Here is a 22,640-nt window from a genome sequence, read left to right as displayed (position 1 = left end):
TGTTATTATGAATACGATTAAGATTATTGTTATTATATATTCATTAATATTAATATTATTATTGTTATCTATATCAACATCAGTAAATGTAGTTTTATTTAAAAATCTTATAATTATTAGTACTATCAATATAGGTAATACTATTAACAATATGATTATGATTATTATTATTATTATTATTATTATTATTATTATTATTATTATTAGGAGAATGATACAAATTATTATTATTTTTATTAATATTAGTACTTGTATCATTTTATAATTATTAGTATTATTAATATTGACACAAGTATTATTATTAATATTATCATTTTCATTAATACGATTATCATTAATGAGCACTGTTATTATTAAAAATTTATATAATTACTGCTAAAAGTATCAATACCTTAAATCTATATATTTTTAAAAACTATTATTAATACTATCATTATTATTATTAGTAAGAAAATTATTATTATTATTATCAATATGATTATTCTAGTGTTATTATAACTAGTATTTTGTAAACAAAAAGAGTAATCATATAAAAATACATTTAACAACCATAATTTAGATATACTGATACTATTATCTATCTAAAATGTATAAAATGAAAATATAATAAAATATATAAGTTATTAATATAAAAAATTTCACTAATAATAATAATATAAATAATTGTTTGATTACAAGAATATGTTTTAATACATATATGAATGATATAGGCTCGTGAATCCGAGGCCAACCCTACATTGTTCAGTTTCGTCATATGTATTTTTACTATAAAATACAATTGGTGAGTTCATTTGCTCCCTTTTACTCTTTACATTTTTGGGACTGAGAATACATGCGTTGTTTTTATAACTGCTTTATTAAATGCTTTTGAAATATATTTTGAACTGCGAATACATGAAATGCTTTTATAAATGTTTGACGAGATAGACACAAGCAAAACATTCCTCGAATGAATTATTATGCAGACAGAAGTTCTGTGAATTATTATTGAATTAGTTGGACGTTATAATTGCCACTAATTGTTGTGAATATTTCCCCTGATTATTATTGCTTGGTAACCTAAGAATTAGAATCGGGTATGGCCCTAATTCACGCGAATCCTAAAGGTAGCTACCGGGTTTAACACCCCCACCCAGAATGTTCACTAGACGGGAGAGCTAGTGGGCGTGGTGTTTAGTACTTCGAGGTTTATATATTATACAGACGAGATGTTCTGTTTTTGGGGATATTATTGATGCGCATTATATGTTAAGGTCGGTTACCAAGCCAAGCAATGAATGAAAAGTGAATGTTATGTATCGAGAGAATGATTTTATACACAGGTTATGTGTATGATATTTTTGTACACGAGATATGTGTACGGTTACTAAGATTTATGGAAATGGTTTCGTACACGAGATAGGTGTACTGTATTTAAATCTTGTGGTCTATCAAAATGATGAATTTTATTGTTTTATGATAAACTTATGAACTCACCAACCTTTTGGTTGACACTTGAAAGCATGTTTATTCTCAGGTATGAAAGAAACCTTCCGCTGTGCATTTGCTCATTTTAAAGACATTATTTGGAGTCGATCATCGCAATGAGACAAGATGTTGGTGACTTCGTCCAGATGGATTAGGACGGGGTATGACATATAATATATGTGTTAGTATTCAATACTAATGTTTTCGATACAAATGTTATTAGTAATAAAAGATTATTTATTGTAATTGTATTATACATTAGATAAGTATCAATATTAATGTTATCGACTACTAATTTATACAAATGACGTGCAAGGTACGAGCTCATAAAACTAGTATATAATATAACTATAACCATAACTTAACTATATATTAGTATACTATTATTTTAAAAAAGTACTCAGTAATAATTAGTGAAATAATCATGAATTATTTCATGATTATTTAAATTATAAGTTTTATCGACTCAAAAGTAAGTTTTCCAAACTTGATGCGAATTCATATTCCCATTAGTCATTACAATGAATTACACTTATACTACATTACTATTGCTTTACTACTACTACTTTATTACTATTACTATTATTATTACTTTACTACTTACACAAAAAGATGCCCACTACATTGTAGTTGTCATTCATTGTCGTTTAATAACACCAATAATAAGATACGTACATGTATCATTTAACTTATTATTTAGATTATTATTATTATTCTATTTTTCAACCATGTGCATCTTTACATTTTTTTAATGACGATATCGACATCGAATACTCTTATTTTCCACCCAAACACGCGTAAAGATGAAACCAAATTCGCGACGATGTTGACAGTACCATCGAAGGTCGGGAAAAACCCCCAGAGACCTTTTCAAATTACATTAACGTTGACAGTACCATCAAAGGTTGAAACCTATCTGTTGGAGTAAATCGAACCTGAGTTGTCAGTACCCCAAGTTGAATCTCACCCCATACTACTCAAGCCAAACTTTAATACATTTAGTTTATTATTTTCAAACCTTCTTAATTTTTTAAAAAGGTTTATATATTTTAGTTTTCCTTACTTTTAATTCTAAAAGAGTTGTACAATCATCGATATATGTATTATAACTATGAATCATTGGAACAGTCTTTAGTGTGTATAGTGTAACTACATAGTCATCTCTAAAACTGAAACGATGTTCAAGGCATTAGCGGAATTATTTTTCGCAGCAACACACAAACCGTGTTTTTTTACAGCGATTGGGATCACTCAAGGGGGACTAAACCACCCGTTGCGATCATCTCTTTTTAACAGCGATTAGGATCACTCGAGGGGGACTAAACCACCTGTTGCGATCATCTCCTGTTTCGACTATGCCGATGCATCGATAATAACCTCGCCCCCATCGTTGCCCAGGCAGAAACCTTGAAACCGATCCAAGGGCACAGTCAAGTAAAACCCCCTCCCCTTTACCCCCAAACGATATGGAAAATGTGTCATGGGTGGATACTTCATGACAGAGATGAAATTGTGTTTTTAATATGTAGCCAACGATGGTCGAACTCCTGACCTCCAGTAAAGGAGTCAGGCCACCAACCACTGAACCACATCACATCACAACTTGGGTTTAGACCTAACCGTGTATTACTCGTTTTAATATGAAATTGTGTTTTAACCGTGTATTACTCGTTTTTAGCTATTTGACAAATATAAAAAAAAATTGTGTATTAACAAAACAAGTGTTCATTTGATGATAAGACTTTGTAAAGGCGTTGACATAGCGTGACATAAGACCAAGTAAAACCATTGCCACCTTCTCGACTCATTCATAGTTAATAACACTGAATCAACTCTTTTTCTTGCACGATCCAATATACTCTCATTAGAATATACATTTTAATTTCCCCTATATATATAACATTGTTATATATGACACTTATAATTATATTAATGGTCAACTTAGTTGCATCAATACGTATAGAACAAGACTTGCAGGTTCCTAGATCTAAGTCATTCGTTTGATGGCGAATCAAAGTGCCTCAGGTGGGAAGAAAGTGGTGGTTATTGGTGGCGGAATTGCTGGATCATACGTTGCTAAATCGTTACAGTTTCATGGAAATCTTACACTAATTGATCCGTACGTATGAATATTTCCTTCATCTTGTTTCTCAGAAATGATCTTATATATTTCTTGTAGCTGAAAAGTTGCAAATTTAATCTTGTTACCTTATATGCTGGATTAAAAATATTCTATAATCTTATTTCTATGGATCAATAAATGAGGCACACTCAAACAAGCTAGATGGTTAATTAAGCAAACTAATTTTTGAAAGCTAAAAATCATCATGAATATGTCCAATGTCTTTAAATTTGTCTTACAGTTGAATTTGAAAACTAAGTCATTAATAGTACATTCCATTAATATTTGAATGAAACTGGTGTTCATATATATGTTTTTTGTTTGTTTGTCTTTTTGCAAAATAACTAAGAGAATACAAAAACACGGAAAAACGGGGAAACTCGCATCTCAAAAACAACCATCTAAACAGAACTATCTATAAACCGATAAACGAGCCTCCCCTAATAACCGGAAAAACCTTAAAACAAACAAACCAATACTAAATCGAAAACTACATGATAATAACTAGAACCAAACCAAACTAACTACATGGTGTTTATATATGTTCGAGAAGTTAGCCGATTCAATTTAAACCCCGAGGGTAGCCTAGTGGTGGGGACTTGGTAATCTCTAGTTCAGACCCAAGTTCAACCCCTGTGTACTACACTTTGGGGTCATGCCTTTAAAATTAAGCCGGTTTAGTTTAACTTACGTGTACAGGTTATTTAATTGTAATCAATAGCATTCGAATTGTAGCTAATAGGAAACTGTACTTATCTGAGAAAATTATTGAATAAAGCAACTACAAAGTGGTTAGTTTCTTGGCTTATATTTAACATGTATAAACAGGAAGGAATATTTAGAGATTCCATGGGCAAGCTTAAGAGGAATGGTGGAACCTAGTTTCGGCGAGCGATCTTTAATCCTGCATAAACACTACTTAACGGGTTCACGTCTCATCGTATCCGATGTCATTGAAATACAGGATTCTGAAGTCCTTACATCCGAGGGTCGGTTGGTCCCCTATGACTATCTTGTTATAGCTACTGGTCATGTGGACCCATTTGCACCAAAAGCCAGAGCTGACAGACTTAAACAATACCAAGCAGGTAAAAACAATTTCAACCCAAATCATTATAGAGGTGGTAATTTTAACCCAAATCACTATCTTTTTAACCTGAAATGATTTTGTAATAATTTCTTCACCAAAATTTCTCCTTTGTAGGAAGGTCCTTTGAGAATCAAAATATTCTTTAAAACTGCAATGTCAATGCTATAATTGTATATATATAACATAACACATGGTTTATTAAACAAAGAAGAGGGTGCAGCTAACAGTCATAATTAGTGGATTGCTTATGTGGGTCGGGTAACGGGTCACAACTAATTCACATCAAAAATGATTTTGTACGGGTCAGGTTAGGTTCTAACCCAACCCATTTGACTCGCTACTCATAGAATACAGCCCTAGTTGGCCATTGGCCAGTTGACCCATTTGCATAAGTATACTCAAGGTTGAAAATGACGCGAGATGGGGTCGAGACAGTCGGGACCTTAAAACGTCGAAATGGGGTCAAGAAGGGGGTCGAGAGAGTCTAGACGGACGTGTTGACTTTTATATATATAAATATACATTTACACTTATTTTAAGGCCAAACAACCTTCGTTGACCAGTTTGTACCTATAATCGCTATTATTGTTAATATAATACAGAAAGTAACACTAAACTACGTCAATTTTGATCAATTTGACCGACTTTTGACCAATTTTAACCGAACTTTTGACTTTTGACTGGCGTTGACCCGACCTTTCCCGCATTTGACCTGACTATTAACCATTGACTGACTTATTAGAAGACGGGACGGGGTCAAGACGAGCTAGTCACCAAAACGCCGCAACCGGCGTCACAACGGATGTCGTTTACAACACCGAGTATACTACTACCTCTAGTTAAAATGGATTATAGTGTGCATGGAAAAAGATAATACTAACGCATACAATTTAACCAATAAAATTTCATATTTAATCACTCAAATGATACATCATGTGAACAGTCATAAACTATAACTGAACTATTAATCGAGAACAAATCAAATCAAACCAAGAATCAATCTTACAACTCTTCACTTATATGCTTGAGGCTGATGTGTTCCTTGTTATATTCATGGCAGAAAATTCAAAAATAAAAGCTGCTCAATCAATTTTGATCGTTGGAGGTGGACCTACTGGAGTAGAACTTGCAGGAGAAATTGCAGTTGATTTTCCAGAAAAGAAGGTAACATTAGTGCATAACGGGTACCGGTTACTCGAATTTCTTGGACCGAAAGCGTCTAAAAAGACACTCGATTGGCTCGTTTCGAAACGTGTTGAAGTAAAACTGGAGCAAACTGTAAATTTAGAGGATGTATCAGAAGGAAGCAAACTGTATAAAACTTCATCTGGTGAAACTATCAAAGCAGATTGTCATTTTTTATGCACGGGGAACCCGTTGGCCTCATCTTGGCTAAAGAACACCATTTTAAAGGATAGTTTGGATGTTAATGGGAGTTTGATTGTTGATGAAAATTTAAGAGTCAAGGGCCGCAAAAATATCTTTGCCGTTGGAGATATTACTAATATTAAGGTAAGCTGCTTTGCCTAGCAATATGGGTTGTAGTTGTTATCCATATATATGTGCAAATGGGTCGATTTGGTTTATCATACTTCTTTACTGCATTGGTCAAACGGGTCGATTTTGATAAGAAGGTAATGGGTCAATCTATTTGAACATATCGTAAGTTGTACAAAGTAATATTTAAATTTTATAAAGCGTTATAGATCATTACTGTAATACTACAAGTTCCATCTTCATATTTAACACATTTAATTTAATATGTATAAAATTCAAAACTATAGAGAAAGGCTATTTATGGGTTTGGGCAAATCCAACTCGACCCGTTTTGATGTGTATAAAAGAATGACTCATTCTCACCTCAACTCATTTTAACCCGTTATCCACACCGCCCAATTTTCCAACCCTACACTCATTCATGTTTGATTTAGCTCTTGTTTGAGCCGACGTATCCATTTATGTTAAAAAACGGCTGATTTGGGATTTTTTACATTATGGACAAATTTATCATGCATCTTGATTACAGTTTTGTATTCGTAGCCCAAACAGGGAAAACCTTCTACCTTTTACCTTTTTTTACCTAGTAAGAATTAAATAAGACCTGCCTGTTAATTACAGGAAATGAAGCAAGGTTATTTCGCTAAAAAGAACGCATCGGTTGCAGCAAAAAACATAAAGTTGCTGATAGGAGGAGGAAAGGAAAGCAAGATGTCGAGTTACAAGCCGAGTTTAGCCATGACCATAGTTTCACTGGGACGACATGATGCGGTGGCTCAGTCATCTGTTACTACAATGATTGGACTTATACCTGGATTAATCAAATCTAAAGACCTTTTTGTAGGGAAAACAAGAAAGGAATTGGATATTGATTCTCATGTCATTCATTAAAATGTTGCATCTCTTCTCTAATTTGTGCATCAACTATTTGTTTTCTTGTGTAATTATTTATTCATTGTTTGAATCCTATTGTTTGAAATTTGAAAGAAGTTATATGATAAGTAACCATTTTCATACAAACATACCAAAGGAGACAAAAAATGTTTGTGACTTGACGCAACTTGAGATTAAATGACTACATTCTTAAGATTATAAAATGTGGTATAGATGACCATTAGTTCATGTCCTAGTCAATATTGATTAAAATAAATTCTGATAATGAATTTGTTTTAGGGCAAAGAAATTAATTTGTATTAGGGCAATGAAATTAAATTAAGCGTTAATACCAAAATGACAATCTTAAAGCGCGGGGTTTATAAAATAAAACGGCAGTTAAAGCTTTCATTAATATAGAATAGAGTTTTTCTAACATTAGCCCTAAGGGCTATCTTTAAGAAACTAGGACATGAATTAAATTATTGTACAATTTAAATTTACTCATTGACTTTTAAAAATCACCTCACCCACTAAGAGCACTGAGAGTGGTGACTGAGGTCAGTTGGCATGTCAGGCGTGACTTGGTGAGTCAGAAAAGCGGGGAGTGGTGACCTATGTCACTGGGGCATGCCAGTTTTTATTTTTATTATTTTTTAATGATTTTAAATATAACATAAATTAATAAAACTAACTTTCATTAAAAATATAAAAAAAATTACATTTCCTAAGAAAATAAAAAAAAAACATACGATTCCTAAAAATAAAAATAAAAAAACATTACGATTCCTAAAAAAAAAGAAAAACATTACCAACCTAAAATTAAAAATAAAAACATTACAAGTCCTAAAAGTAAAAAAACAAACCAAAATTTCCTAAAAATTAACTCGTCCGATCGAGCCTTTCACGGGGTTTTAGGACTATTGTATCCCTCATCACTCTAGTTGTGTGGGTAGTGAGGATGTGGGCGGCGGATGAATTCTCGGGACCATATGTGGATACAATACAAGTCGATAGACTCGTCGTTGAGTTTTGCTTTCCCGGCTAGTTCTTTCCATTCTTGTTCAGTCGTGAGAAACTCAAAGGTTTGAGTTTCTGGAACGATCTACATAAAATCCGAGGCCTCGAAGTCGACATGCTCTCGTATGTAGTCGAACAAACGCCCTGTGTCCCACCCATTAACGTCGAGGGACTTGAACAGAGTACATTGCGAGTTGGAATACGATTTCCAATCCTCGCTGAGCTCCCACCGTGGTAAACATTCAATGAAACAATGGAAGAATTCATATTTTTTTAAGTATACTCGTGTGTTTAAATTGAGAAGGGAGAAGAATGTGTGTTTTTTTAAATTGAGAAGTAGTATATATAATAAAAGTGGGGATAAAAAAAAAAGGTCGTTGCATGCGTCGCAGCCTCGACTAACTTGACCGAAACGAGCTCAGGCGCGGGAGTGGGGAGTGGGGCGACTAGCGACTAAGCGTGCGACGTGGGGGTGACTGACCTCCACTCCCACTACTCTAACTTGATGTACAACAAATCATTCATTAAAAAAGCCTCTAACTATAGCTCTAAGGGCTATGATTAGACAAACTAGAATGTGGTAAACAGGTTATAATAATAATAATAATAATAAAACATTAGTACGGCCGTTGTATGGTTAAGGAAATCATGTGAACTTGAAGATATGACCATCACAAGAAACAAACTTTCGGTCAAAAATATAGACAAAACTTCCTTTAATACATATACATACAATTAAGAGTTAATCATAATTGATCATTAAAAATTTCAATGACTTTACATTTTTTCACTATAGTAATAAAGGACAAGTATAAGCATTTTAAGCACTATTTGATTTCGAATATTAGTGTTAGTTCAATTCAATTCAAACCCAAAATGGTCAACACATGTGAATTTCTTAAACCTTAAATTCTGGATGCTAATTGACCACTAATTCCTCAATTCCCCCTTTTTAAGGACACCTTTCTGCAATGCTCTTTTAATAGCCTCACATTACTAGTTTACTACTCGTTCATTACTGACTGTTAAAAACATACTCCTACAACTTTTTCCAATCAAAAATGGACTTTATGTCTTTTCCTTCCTCTTATTACCTTAGTGCACCCACAAGCCCCACTAGTTGCATTTGGTCGAGCCCGGTGCAACCTTTTGACTCTAGCTCGGGTGCAGAAAAGTCCAACAACGATGATGCATTTGAGTTTACGTTCGATACTAGTCGATGGGAGGACCAAGAGTATCGAAAACCAGCTAGAGCGAATTCGTTTTCAACCGTGGGCCAGGCCTTGCCTTTAAAACTCCCTCCACGGCTTCAAACATCGGTCCCTACCTCACCTAAGATGTTAAGCTCACGGGCCTGGAGCCCGTTCGCACAAAAGTGTACATGGAATGACGGTTTTGACCCTTTCATGATTGCTTTAGAGAAGGTTAGTGAGGAACCCGAGGCGAGGGTGAGTGTTCATAGGCGGTCTCGTTCATATTCACCGTTTAGGGCCCGTAGCATTTCACGCAGGGTCGGTTGTGCTGTAGACTGGGACCATGGTCAAGAAAAGGAGCCCGAGATGATGGATCGCAAAGGGTCCATGTATTCAAAATGGGTCAGGAGTCAAACCATGGTCAAGAGCCCAACGGCTCGAACCATGATGAAAACGATGTGGTTGGGCCACGATGAACCTGCGAAGCACATGAAGCGAAGCGAACCTAGTATAGAATCAAAGATGAAAAAAGTAAAATCAGTTTTGTTTCGGTATGCATCATTAAAGAAGGAAACTAGTGAAAGTAAGCAGTCGAGAGAGATTATAACAACACGGTCAAAAACAAGTTACTTCAAGCGATTTAGCCGAGAATTAAAGGCAAATTGGAGGAATAAAGAATCGTTCGAAGGAACCAAGATGGTTATCGTAAAACATGATAAGAAACTGCCTCAATGCTTAAGTTATGCTCCGGTGACTCCACAATGGCTATAGTTCATCGTTTTTAACTATAAAATCGGGTTCAAGTTGACTTCTGAAAGTTTCAACTGTCATATAAGATTTATGGTTAACAACAAAAATGTAACCTGAAGAAGACTTGTAATGGTTACCCTTTAAGTTAGCTCCTTAAAAAACAATGGTTTTTTGTGTATTTGGCATATTTATTTATGGATATTTCTAATGACAATGTTAGAAAATGTTATACGTAGCGGTTAACTATAATTTTTTGGGTGGCGGTTATTCATATGTATGACACTTTTAAGCATATTAATGACAATTCTAAGGTTGTCGTTAGAGTGCTCTCAACCATGACACAATGTCTTCCAGGACTAACCAACCATTCAGCACCACATCAGCACCTCCATCTCACTTCCTTCCCAGGACTAAACCCAGGACTAAACACTCCCAACAAAGACACTCCTCCTTCCATTTTTTTATTTTATTTTTGAATTATTTTATATTATCAAATAATTATTAATATTTATATGATAAATTAAAAATAAAAAACATAAAACTACCATTTCATTAAAATTAAAAAAAAAAATACAATAATTAAAATTTAAAACATTATGACAATTTAAAATTAAAAGATTACGATAATTAAAAAAAAATACTAGAAAGCTAAATAATCAAACTACTCGTCGTCGTCGTTGTTCATGTTTTGCAATTTCTTCACATATTTTTTCTTAATTTTGTCTCGAGCAAGCATTAGCATTTCGTATTCATCGGGAGGCAAATCTCGTGACACCGGTTTGGAAAGAAGCTTCAACCCTTTAAACATAGTCCGCATGTTGCTATCATCTTGTAGCTTTTTCATGGTTTGATTCGCCACATCTTGTGAAGCTTGGACCGATTGAGCAATTTTAAAGCGAGCTTCTTCGGAGGACATACGGCTCGCGGCATCGGATGAGTACGAGTCCCTTTGACTTTTAGCTCGACTTGGTGGACGTCGGATTGGGTCGGTATCCTTTAACAAATTTTCCATTTGTTTCGTTTCGTTTCGTCACGGAGACTAGGATAATAAGGTGTTTGTTTCGTTTGTTGTTGGTTCGGGTAGATTTGAACGTTTTGAGAGAGTTGGTTCGGGTAAATTGGAACATTTTGAGATAGTTGGTTCGGGAAGAGTGGAACATTTTGAGATTGTTGGTTATGGTAGAATGGAACATTTTGAGATTGTTGTTGATGGACGTTTCCGAACATACCCGCAAATGCATTAGTATTTGCAAAACGAGAAAACCCGGTAGTTTGTTGCGAGTTATCGAGTAGCATTTGCATCATATCTCGACTAACCGAATTTGAATCTTGAACTACCGGACGTTGTTTCGATTTTCCTTTGTTTGGTGTTTTTTTGGAACTCATTTTTTTGGTGATAGATGTGAGAAAAAATATTAGAAATGGAGAAGTAATATGAGATAGTTGTGTGAAAAATGGGGTTGAAATGTGGAGTATAAATAGAGTAAAAAAAGAAAAGAAAAAAAAAACATAAATAAAAAAGGGGAAAATAGCCGTTAGAGCCGTTGGGAGTGGAGATATAGCCGTTGGTGGCTCTCAACGGGTCAAAATACCCGTTTCCTACCGCCCTCAATTATGCTAAAAAAAGAAAACCAGCTGGACGAAACAACCTGGGCGGTTCCTGGGCGGTCCCGGTGCCAACGGCGCCCAGGTTGGGAGCACTCTTAGAAAATTCACTTTTTACATTTGCAGGGGTAACTAAGAGGTGGTTTACTTTTATTTTGTGTTAAAGTGTTGTTTCCATAAGAGGTGTCTGATTTTATGTCTCCTACAAACATGCCATTTTTACGATTAAGTTGGATATTAAGTGATACAAAAACAATAATTTTACATAATGAATTACCGAATTAACAGCTGTACAGAAACAATCATTAACCGTCCCTAAAAAAGATCGGTAGAACACAAGGAAAGTAGTTTCACATTTGAATGATAGAATTGTAAGTTGTAACAATGTGGCTGTTTTGAATCTTCAACTAGCCAGGGAATATTTTATATATGTAATATGTATATTTAATTCTACAAAGGGACAATGCATTATACTACTAGTTGCAATTAAATTTGAAGTAAGCTATTAATACATTCAGTTAACCTTTATTATTCCAAGATTTCAGCAGGCCAAAGTTGCTGCCACATAGAGATCTCATCCTTTTTATATAGTTTTCTGATTCCCCCATAAAAACCTTCGGTTTCATTTCCTTCTTCGCGATGGTCTCTCCGGTTGATCATCGTTTGTCTCCATCGTGAACCAGGAGCGTACTGGTTGAATTCCAGCACCACAATATCTATCACCACACACATTTTGTCATCAGCACAAATAATAAAAATGATACTAGTAATAAAAATGAATATTTAAGTATTGATGTTTTAAGTATAAAATTAAATGATGGACTCGGTTTATCGTCACTCCATTTTCTAATTTAGGAAGCATACTTTTGAATTAATGTTTATGGACCTACGTCACATTACAAGTTATTAATATACTAGTAATACAGATCACTAGATCCTAGTGGCTTTTTCGATCATGACTTTATAACATTGGCCCTTAAACTTCGCTTTTGAATTTCTCTTTTCAATATACACCACAAAAGGACAATTATAAATGAATGAAAAGATAATCGACAACATGATTGCAGGAGCAAGTTGAATCATTATTATAAACTCATAACAGAGATTTAAAGGGAACATGAAACTTTTTCGAGTCTGATTGGTGGTCCATACTCATTTGATAAATGTTTCAAAAAGATCATGGCAAATTGATAATGGTACATCTTATGGGACCATTTTACTTTAGAACCAGAGGAGATGGGCTAATATGAAGGTGACATCTGCCTAATAATAATGGATGTTAATCAAAATATGGGCCTTGTTGAGTACAAGTGAACAGAACAACAAAAAGTTTTGGAAAGGAGTATTCAATTCAACACTTGGCCCATAAAGTTGTATGTATTTAGATGGTACAAAAATATTTAAGCAGAACTCACCACTTTCATGACAATGGCAGTAATTTTCATTACCATCACACAATTCTAAGTGGCCTACAACACCATACCACCAGCCTGCAATAACACAATAGTCAACTTTTATCAGGATATAAGATACAAGATAGACATAAATAAGATTATTATTATAATGTTATGTTCAATTTAAATAAAGTTGCACTAAGGTTCATATTTTAAAAAATATTTGATCATTTTAGACAGATCTTTTTACCAACCTTTGAATCACTGGCCATCCTAGGATAAGGAAAAAAAACTTTTATAAATTAAAGTGGTTGTGATTTATTTATTATATTCTAATATAAGAGAACTTTAGAGCAGACAACAAAATGGGTACAACTACAAAGTGATCCCTAAATTAAGTTAATTGCACAGCCAATTAGACAAACGAATGCGTCATGTTGTAAAGGGCATCTTTTTCCTTTTTTTATTAAGAAAAGGAATAATTATACCACAAATGAGAATGTTACCCAAATCATCCAATTAAGTTAGAGGTTGCAGTTTCAGCCCATTTACTCAAAAATGAATCAACATGGTTTTGTTTAATCTCAAACAAGTCAAATGGGTCAAATTACAAAATTCAGAACCAAAGGGGCACTTGTCAGATGGGTCGAGCGGGTTTTATTGTTTATAGATTTTGACGAAACAATATTTGGCGGGTCAACCCAACAAGAACCTACATGTTTTGACCCAAAGTAAAAATTCCCTGTTTCATCTTTAAACCAATCAAATCAAATGACAAGAATAATAACAATCATTTATGTTGATAAAAATGTTGAATCATTTGTATGATTAAAGAAGAACAAACCATATGGGAATTGTTTATTCCTTCTCCATTGAATCTCAATGTGATCTCTTGGACGTAAATCGTTCATACAATCTGAAATATGAAGATCGTGAGGCGAAGTTTCAACTGGTGGGGCCCTTAGCCTATCCCAACTCACCCCGATCTCCACTGCTGCTGCCCTCCTCCCATGAGGCGGGTATCTACACCATATTTTATTAAAAAAATAATATTAAAAATAACAAAAAGTATGCTACATTTTCTTTAATAAAAATCGACCTTCAAGAATCATTCTACCTAGCTTGGAACGTATCCGTATGAGAATCATAGCTGAGATCAGCATCATAGCAAGATAACATAAACCCAACATGCCCATTCTGTATAATCAACAGATTAAACAAAATTAAACAAACAATTGTACCTGATAAATAAATTCATTTCATAAGTTGTAAAAAATCATTATAATACCTCACGGTTGAAGACCTGAGCAGGAAACTGAAACTTCCCGGTCTCAAGGGCCCGATAACACGACACAATCGAATCAATGGACGGCTGAGATGAAATCTTGATCTTCTTGCCATCATCATCATTATCATGATCAACATCATAGCAGATGGAGGTGGATCTAATTAACATAACAGGCCAGAGTTTAGACAAACACCCCAATAAAAGACCTCTTCCATTTTCACCATCACAAAAGTAATTTGATGATTCCTTTTTAGAAGCAATATGCAACAGCCATTCTTTTTTAGCTGCAGAACCAATAATTGAACCCCATCTTTTACTCATATGGGCTTCCCATAAATGATCACTTAAACACATGTCTCTTAAATAAGTACAAACACATGACATTTTACACAGCCCATCAGGTTGAAGCTTCTCAAGAATGCATTCTAATGCCAAATTAGGCAAATCCAAAACAGACATCATATCTTCATCCCCTGTTTTTGGTGTTTTAGTTATCATCATGGTGCTCATACTGTTTTTTGTACTAGTGGTGGTTGAAAAAGTAGTAGTCTTTTTGGTAGTTTTTGCTGAAAACATGAGTTTCTTGAAAAGTTTAACAAAATTAAGAAAGATGGATAAATCTTTCCAAAAATAGAAAGAAAGTAACCTCATCTCACAAGCCCATGGTGGAAGTGGTTTAATGGGAAGTGAGAATCTTAATATAAGGATGAAGGAGAAACAAGTAACAAAGATAAAAATCATCTTTATCTTGTTTATAATAAATTATAAAATATTTATTAAATAAAGCAAACCACTTATCTTTCTTTCTTATGATATAATGATATACACAAGATATGAAAGGTGATTAACACCCACAAGCTAGCTATCTATTTTTGAAATAATCCCAATCTCCAAATTAGATAAAGTTTCTACACATCAAGACGAAGCCCACCCTATCCTATTGTGGGCCTCGTCTTGTTGGATTAAACTCTAAACCAGAATAAAAAAATGGTTGCTTTTCTTTTCTTGTGTTCTTCAATGGAGGTTGAAGATTATTACAGAAAGTAGATAGGGTTGAAGAAGACTTGTTAACTCACAAACCAATGTAAAGTGGAGAGAGAAAGATCTAATACAGTATGAGTTTTCTGACATTAAAATCAGTGAGAAGCATGTGATGTATGGATCAGATTATATTTGATTAAGTTTTTAAAAATGGATGAGAAAGAATCTATCTAATCTAGAAATTATTGGACAAACAGACGACAAGCCTAAAATTAAAAATTAGTTGTAAAAAAGAAAGAATACAGATCAGGGTAGTTGAGATTGTACCAACAATTAGGTGTAACCCAACAACTAATAAACTAAATAAAAAGATATTTAAAAAAGTACTCACACACATATTATGCTATCTTCTGTGAATTGAAGTAAAAAACCTACGGAGTACATAATAAGCAAACATGTCCTAAGAGAATACATGATCTATACTTACTAAATAACCCGCTCATTAACAGCGAGTTGATGCATCGGTGGTAATCTAACTTTTCATCATGTGCTGCAAAAAATATTTCCCTTGTGGTTACCCGCTCATTTCATGGGCCTCAGAGGTTTCGGACGTCTATGTGTTTGAGCCTCATCAGAGGGGGTCTTATCACACGGAATGCTCGTACGGATTCGTGGTGGGGGTTTCCTCTTAAGGGGCGGTAAGACTGTAATAGTTCGTTCAAGGAAATGATCGTTTTGGCGGTTTCCGACAATTCATTCGGACCCATCAGTGACTCCTAACCGCCGTTCAAAAAAATATAACCCGCTCATTTTACTACCAATTATTTACACCGAGTAAAAGCTAACTTAAGTTCAAAAGGTGTATGTGTGTGTTTGTTACGGACACTCCGATTCGTGTTTCTTTTGAAAACCCACCAGACCCACACCGAAAGAGTGTAATAACTAACTGTTGGTATTAGGAATCATAAATATTGGTATCCAGCTTGACTTAAGAGTTTAACTGTTGTTCAAGTGTTTATACACCATAAAATTAAAAGATGAATTTACAATATAATTACATTAGCCAAAGAGGTCACTATACAGACTAATCATATCTGGTGATATGCTCACCAATAGTCTCCACATGAACATACACCATTAACAAAGTGATGAAACCTGTAATTATCTCTCATTATAATCTCCCTCTTTTCAACCATCGATATATACTTGATCGCCGAATGGCAGTCTCCACATACTCTTAAATTCTTAATAATCCTCAAAGGAGTTGACCTCGAAGTACTAATCAACCCAAACGCCAAAGCAAGCTTTTCGCTATGTCCACATAACACCATTTCCTTTTCAGCTTCATCCATATTTTGCATCACAAATTTAGTGTCAGGAACATACCCTTTTTCTTTGATCTTTAACAACAAACTCTCCATCTTTATAAAAACTTGATCCATAAAAGGATGGGAATTATATCCGACAATAAAGCTATAAACTTTCCTTCCAACTTCAATCCAACTACAACCAGGAGTTTTTGTAACACCTTTTTCTTTCATTAAACACCTTATTCTTGATGCATCTTCCCATTTTCCTAAAGTTGAATATATATTTGCTAATAATATATAATTACCAGAACTTTCAGGTTCAAGTTCAAACAAGAATTTTGCAGCATGTTCTGCCATTTCAAGATTCAAATGGATCCTACAAGCACCCAATAATGACCCCCAAATAGCAGCATTAGGTTCAAATGGCATCTTTTCAATGAAGTTTAAAGTCTCTGATAATTCACCCGAACGCGCAATAATATCCACCATACAAGCATATTGCTCCATTTCAGGTTCGATATCATATTTGTTTTTCATCATCTCAAAAATCTCTTTACCTTTTTCTGTTAAACCTGAGTGACTACACGCTGACAAAAGATTTGTGATAGTCACATGGTTTGGTTTTAAACCCTCTTGGCCCGTCATGAGCTGAAACAACTTCAAAGCTTCTAAACCAAACCCGTGCATTCCATATGCTGCAATCATTACATTCCATGACACAATGTCCCTTCTTTGACCAACCAAAAAGTCAAACACTTGGCGACTTTTATTGACTGAGCCACATCTTCCATACATGTCAATAAGGGCGTTGCATACAAAGTTACTAGAGTCAAGCCCATGTCTAATTATATATTGATGAATCTCTCGACCCTGGCGTAAAGCAGCTAGCTTTGAACAAACAGTGAGAGTCGAAATCATGGTTACCGAATCGGGTTTTACACCATTCAAATTCATTTCTCTTAACAAATCTAAGGCCCCAACCCCGAACCTACTTTTCCCACTTACAGCGATCATAGAGTTCCAAATTACAACATCTTTTTTTAAGAGCCCGTTAAAGACATTATAAGCAGCATTTAAATCGTTACATCCGGAGTACATTGCAATAAGAGCACTCCCAACACCTGTTGCCAATTCAATTTTATTCCTAAAGATATAACTATGAATTTCTTTTCCTAATTTTATATTTTTTATTTGCGTGCAAGCAGTTAAGGCTCCTGATATAGATGTTGTATTGGGAGAGATACCTAATTTGCACATTTTAGCAAAGAATTCAAGAGCAGTTTTACCATCACCATATTGAGTGAAGCCGGTTATCAGCCCATTCCAAGTAATAACATCGGGTACGATTCCTTGTAATTCCATTTCATAAAGGTAGTTAATTGCATCATCACGGCAACCTTTAATAGCAAAAGCAGCAAGAATCGAATTCCATGACACTAAATCTTTTTGCTTAATTCTATTGAAGTTATTCCTTGCCCCGTCACCTACATTTATGCATTTAGAATATAAGTCTATTAACGAGTTGTTTACATACAAATTTGAATCCAGTTCTTCATTCTTTATGCAATGACCATGGATCTCTTTACCAAGTCTTTTCAAAAACAAGTTTGTACATGCAGAAACAACACTCGAAATTGTGGTCGAGTTTGGTTTTACACCTGTGGTAACCATCTTCCGGAATATATTCAATGCTTGAACATGATTTCCGTTTTGTACGTTTCCCGTTATCAATGCAGTCCAAGACACAACATTTGGTAGTAAATTATTGAACCCACTGCCCATTTCAGAGAAATATTTAGCAGCCTCCTTAAACTGTCCAACTTGAGCATAACCACTTAGAATTGTATTAAATGTAACCCTATCAGGCATCACACCTTTAAGCCTCATCTGATCAACATATCTCAACGCCCTCTTAAAATCTCGTTTCAACACATATCCAGAAACCATCATGTTCCACATGATAACATCATTTGAATCCATCTGCTCAAACAGTCGTCTAGCGATATCCATCCTTCCACATTTTATAAACATGTCAAGAAAAGCCCTTTTGACAGCATTATTACCTTCAAACCCAATACTCAGCATGTAATCATACACATCCTTCCCAGCTTTATAATCATTAAGCTGAGCACAAGCTTTAAACACTTTCGGAAACACAAAACGATCAGGACGAATCCCTTGGTCAATCATTTGATAAAACAAACTTATCGTCTCCTCATAATCACCAAGCTCACAATACAACCCAATAACCCAAGTCCAACTAAACACATTTCTCTCAGGCATTTTATCAAACAGGTTGCGTGTATCATCAACACAACCAACTTTACAATAAAATTCCAGTAACTGACATCCAAGAAACTCACATAATTCAACTCCAGAAACAATCATACGTCCATGAATTTGTAAACCCAGCTGCAGATTATAAAATTTGCTACAGTTTTTGAGAATAAAAGTGTAGGATTGAATACATTCATCTGGGTTTGTTAAATCGATTGAATGAAGCTCAGTGACAACATTTCTTAGCAATGAGTTGTGTTCGGGAGTTGAATTTGATATGGTTTGATTGGATTTAGCATAATTTGTTGTGGTTGAGAATTGGTGATGACAGCGGGAAAAAGATTGAAGATCTAAGTCAAATATCGGCGGCGGGCTTTGAAGGCAAAAACTGTTGTTGTGATGTAGTAGAGTGAATGTGGTGGACATTGAATCAATTGCTTTGATGATAGTTTACTGCAAGTCTTACTAGAGTTATCTTACATTTGCGTTTTTCCTTTGTGGTGTTCGTTTTTGGCAAGATGAAGTACAAACCGTTTTTTAATTTAAAAATAAAAATATAATTATTTTTAAAAATATTACTCCGTACTTTTTTCAATCACTAATCATTGTTCCATCCATTCCAAATATATATATATATATATATATATATATATATATATATATATATATATATATATATATATATTTTTTTTTTTTTTTTTTTTTTTGAAAGGCAAGCTAGCATCAGTCCGGACCGAAGCCTAGTCATCATTTGCACACACACACGCGCTTTCGGGCAGGAAACCCGAACCACACTCTGAGGATCCGACCCTTAAACCATCCCGATGGGCAGGCGGGCCGGACCTTAGTCCCGGAGCAGGTCGGTAAAACCTTCCCTTTGGGCCACCTTCAAGGAATATATTTCAACTCCTAGAGCGGGTGACGAGGTTCGAACCCGAGACATCTAGCCCTGCGAGTACACAAGTGTAACCGCGGTACCGCTGGACCGAAGATCCGTTGGTTATATATATATATATATATATATATATATATATATATATATATATAGACACGTAGTATATGTCCATTTTAACTTTTGAATCATTTTTCTTCCACTTTTAACTTTAAATTTATTGTTTGTATTTTATATTATTTAATAAAGTTTATATAAATAAATTGATTTTTAAACATGTTTTCATTAATATAATTTTCATCAAAAACTATATAATATAAACAAATAAATTTATAGTCAAAGCCAAAAAATAAAATCTCAAAAGTCACACTAGGACTATAAATTTAATAGAGGGACAAAAAAGAGAAGTCATTTCTCCACTCAGAGTGAAACACTTCAAGAGTAGAGAAAGTCCTTTTTCTCAATGTTCTATGGATAGAGAGATTGTTTACATAAGAACCTTCAGCCTATAAGTAGGTAAGAAAAACAAAAAAAAAAAAAAAATATATATATATATATATATATATATATATATATATATATATATATATATATATATATATATATATATATATATATATATATATATATATATATATATGACTCACCATGAAAATGGTAAAATCAAATTTTCATGGGTTTAAAACCTGCCTAAAATTCAATTTAAGATCTAAGCGGCAGTCAAGTCGCCAATAAATTGATACTTGTTGTTGACTTAATTAATAGAGCCATTAAATTTAAGACGAGGGACTAATACTTTCTTATACACACACAACAACACCTCTATTCTACACACGACTCTTAATATTTTTACTTATTTAACTGCTTTTGTTTAACCTTTCGCAAAGAAGTGATCCGTTACGAGATTATATCGTTGCAACGATCTCGTAAGGATATTAAATTCGTTTACGTTTGAAAGTTGTCAATTAAATAGAAAACAAGAAACAAATGCAAAGTGGGGAATATATTATGTTTATTATTATCTCCCTGACTTACAATACTCAGAAAGTAAATTAGAGGGTGGAGTCGTTGCAATAGACTTAGGTGAAAAGAAACACAGAATGTACCAACTTGAAATTGGGGAATAAATGGTTTTGTTTTATTTTCTCTTCTTTGTGTTACATAGATGTGAAGTAACAAAAGAGGCATATTCAACCTCTGTCTCCTATCTCTATTTATACACCAAATGGAAAAATAAATGAGGCAAATAAAATCCTAGTATAAAATAGAAAGATATCAAGAATCGGCAACAAAATTGTTTGAGAAAATCTTTTCTTGATTTTCTTGCTTCCCCAAAACTTCTCTCAATTCTCTAAATCTTCTCTTGAACCATTCTTTATTTTTCTATATCTCGGAAGTGGTTAGACTTGATCCACCCGGATCAAGAAGACACCTATGGGCGGATGAATGAAGAACTGGCCTTAATTAATGTGTTCATATTCATATTTAGTTGTGAACGAGAGTATCATGATCAATTCCAATCAACATGTTCATACATGTCTTGATATGAAGGCTATCATTTTGTGAAAATATGATTATGCAGGTTTCTACCATTATTTTATACGGCATGGCATGTCCTGTGAATAAACTGGACTTAGGTGAAGAAGTTGATCCACTAAATGTAGGCAAGTAGTGGGGTGTTTGAGGCGTCTGACTCATACTCGCCCAGACTTGTCTTATTCGGTTGGCATTGCAAGTCGATTTATGGAGAGATCAGTAGCCGAACTTGAGCCCGATTATGATGGGGCGGTTGTCCAAACTTAATAAACTTTTCATTGGCATGGGTAAACACTAATAAAAATCATATTTTTTAGTAAATTTTTAGTGTAATTTTTTTGTTTTAAATCCAGATGAGGCGAATGCCCCTACCGTCTTCACTATATCTCGCTCCTGGAGAAACCAACACCTTTATTTTTTCAGATTGTAAAGCGTGTATTAAGGTATGTGAGAGGTACTATTGATTAAGGGCTTAATTATGAAATAGGTCAAAAAATCGAGCACTTGGTTAGGTTCTCTGATAGTAATCTTGGTGGTGACTAGGTGGACAACAAAAGCACGAGTGGAATGGCTTTCTAATTACTTGGCAATCTCACAAGCAAAACATTGTGGCGTTATCTTTATGTGAAGCAGAGTTTATGGCAGCAACATCAGAGCATGCCAAACTATGTGTCTTGAAAACCTCGTGAAGGAACTAACGGGTTCACCAGGTTGAGCCATTGCCTTAATGTAAAATCATGTTTTTCATGGACGAACTAAGCATATTAACATTTTTTTCACTTCATACGGAAGTGTGTTGAGCATGGGCAAATCATTGTGGAACATGTCAACTCGAAGGTGTTAGTGATTTTAGTGGCATCATTCATTTTGTGTGATAAGGTGATTTACTTGAGACAATTGAATTTCTATTTAAGCTTTATTGCAAGTTAAGAGAGTGTGGAGTGCACGCTTGTTTAAGCTAACTAGAGTCAATAAGATGAAATATTATGTATATTAGTTTGTGTCTTTTTGGTCAAAAGACATAATTATTCATGAAATGGTTTAACTTTTATTGAAACCTTTTTGCTAAAAGGTGTGACCTTTCATGGAAATTTTTACATCAAAAGATGGAATTTTTCATGGTGAAAAGATATAATCTTTCATACTTCTATATATAGAGGATACTTGTCTTATTTTTAAGATGATGAATATATGAACACTCACAATATATAAATTATCTGTGTTATTGACTCTAATTTTTAATGTCTATATTGGAGTTGTGTCTTTGTTTTATTTCAATAAAGATTTCGTGTAACCCTAAAGCAATATATTAATATAGGGTCGAAATACTTTATTAGAAAAATAT

The 22,640-nt window shown here is 34.2% G+C and overlaps 3 protein-coding genes across 4 annotated transcripts; 1 reads left to right on the top strand and 2 right to left on the bottom strand.

Moving 5' to 3' along the window:
* The first annotated feature begins 3,429 nt into the window (after positions 1-3,429).
* On the top strand, positions 3,430-7,177 carry LOC139862230 (uncharacterized). 2 transcript variants are annotated; one of them, XM_071850797.1, is made up of 4 exons: positions 3,430-3,586; positions 4,418-4,677; positions 5,740-6,191; positions 6,798-7,177. In XM_071850797.1, exons 1-4 carry the CDS (start codon positions 3,471-3,473, stop codon positions 7,065-7,067), a joined length of 1,098 nt encoding a protein of 365 aa, XP_071706898.1. In that variant the 5' UTR covers positions 3,430-3,470; the 3' UTR covers positions 7,068-7,177. The 2 variants fall into 2 exon arrangements, with proteins under 2 accessions (XP_071706898.1, XP_071706899.1); XM_071850798.1 differs by having other exon boundaries at positions 3,475-3,590.
* A 4,762-nt stretch (positions 7,178-11,939) lies between these two features.
* Positions 11,940-15,575, bottom strand: LOC139861124 (F-box protein At2g32560-like). The gene is made up of 5 exons (XM_071849424.1): positions 14,300-15,575; positions 14,129-14,208; positions 13,856-14,034; positions 13,033-13,107; positions 11,940-12,333 (listed from the first exon to the last, which is right to left on the bottom strand). The coding sequence occupies exons 1-5, from the start codon at positions 15,038-15,040 to the stop codon at positions 12,146-12,148; spliced, it is 1,263 nt and encodes a 420-aa protein (XP_071705525.1). The 5' UTR covers positions 15,041-15,575; the 3' UTR covers positions 11,940-12,145.
* Positions 15,576-16,343: 768 nt separating this feature from the next.
* Positions 16,344-19,343, bottom strand: LOC139862261 (pentatricopeptide repeat-containing protein CRR2, chloroplastic-like). Its single transcript, XM_071850835.1, has one exon. It carries the CDS (start codon positions 19,291-19,293, stop codon positions 16,387-16,389), a length of 2,907 nt encoding a protein of 968 aa, XP_071706936.1. The 5' UTR covers positions 19,294-19,343; the 3' UTR covers positions 16,344-16,386.
* Between the last annotated feature and the right edge of the window lie 3,297 nt (positions 19,344-22,640).

This window comes from Rutidosis leptorrhynchoides, chromosome 8, assembly GCF_046630445.1.
Source record: "Rutidosis leptorrhynchoides isolate AG116_Rl617_1_P2 chromosome 8, CSIRO_AGI_Rlap_v1, whole genome shotgun sequence".
Classification (NCBI taxonomy): Eukaryota; Viridiplantae; Streptophyta; class Magnoliopsida; order Asterales; family Asteraceae; genus Rutidosis; species Rutidosis leptorrhynchoides.
This window is presented reverse-complemented; position numbering and strand designations above follow the sequence as displayed.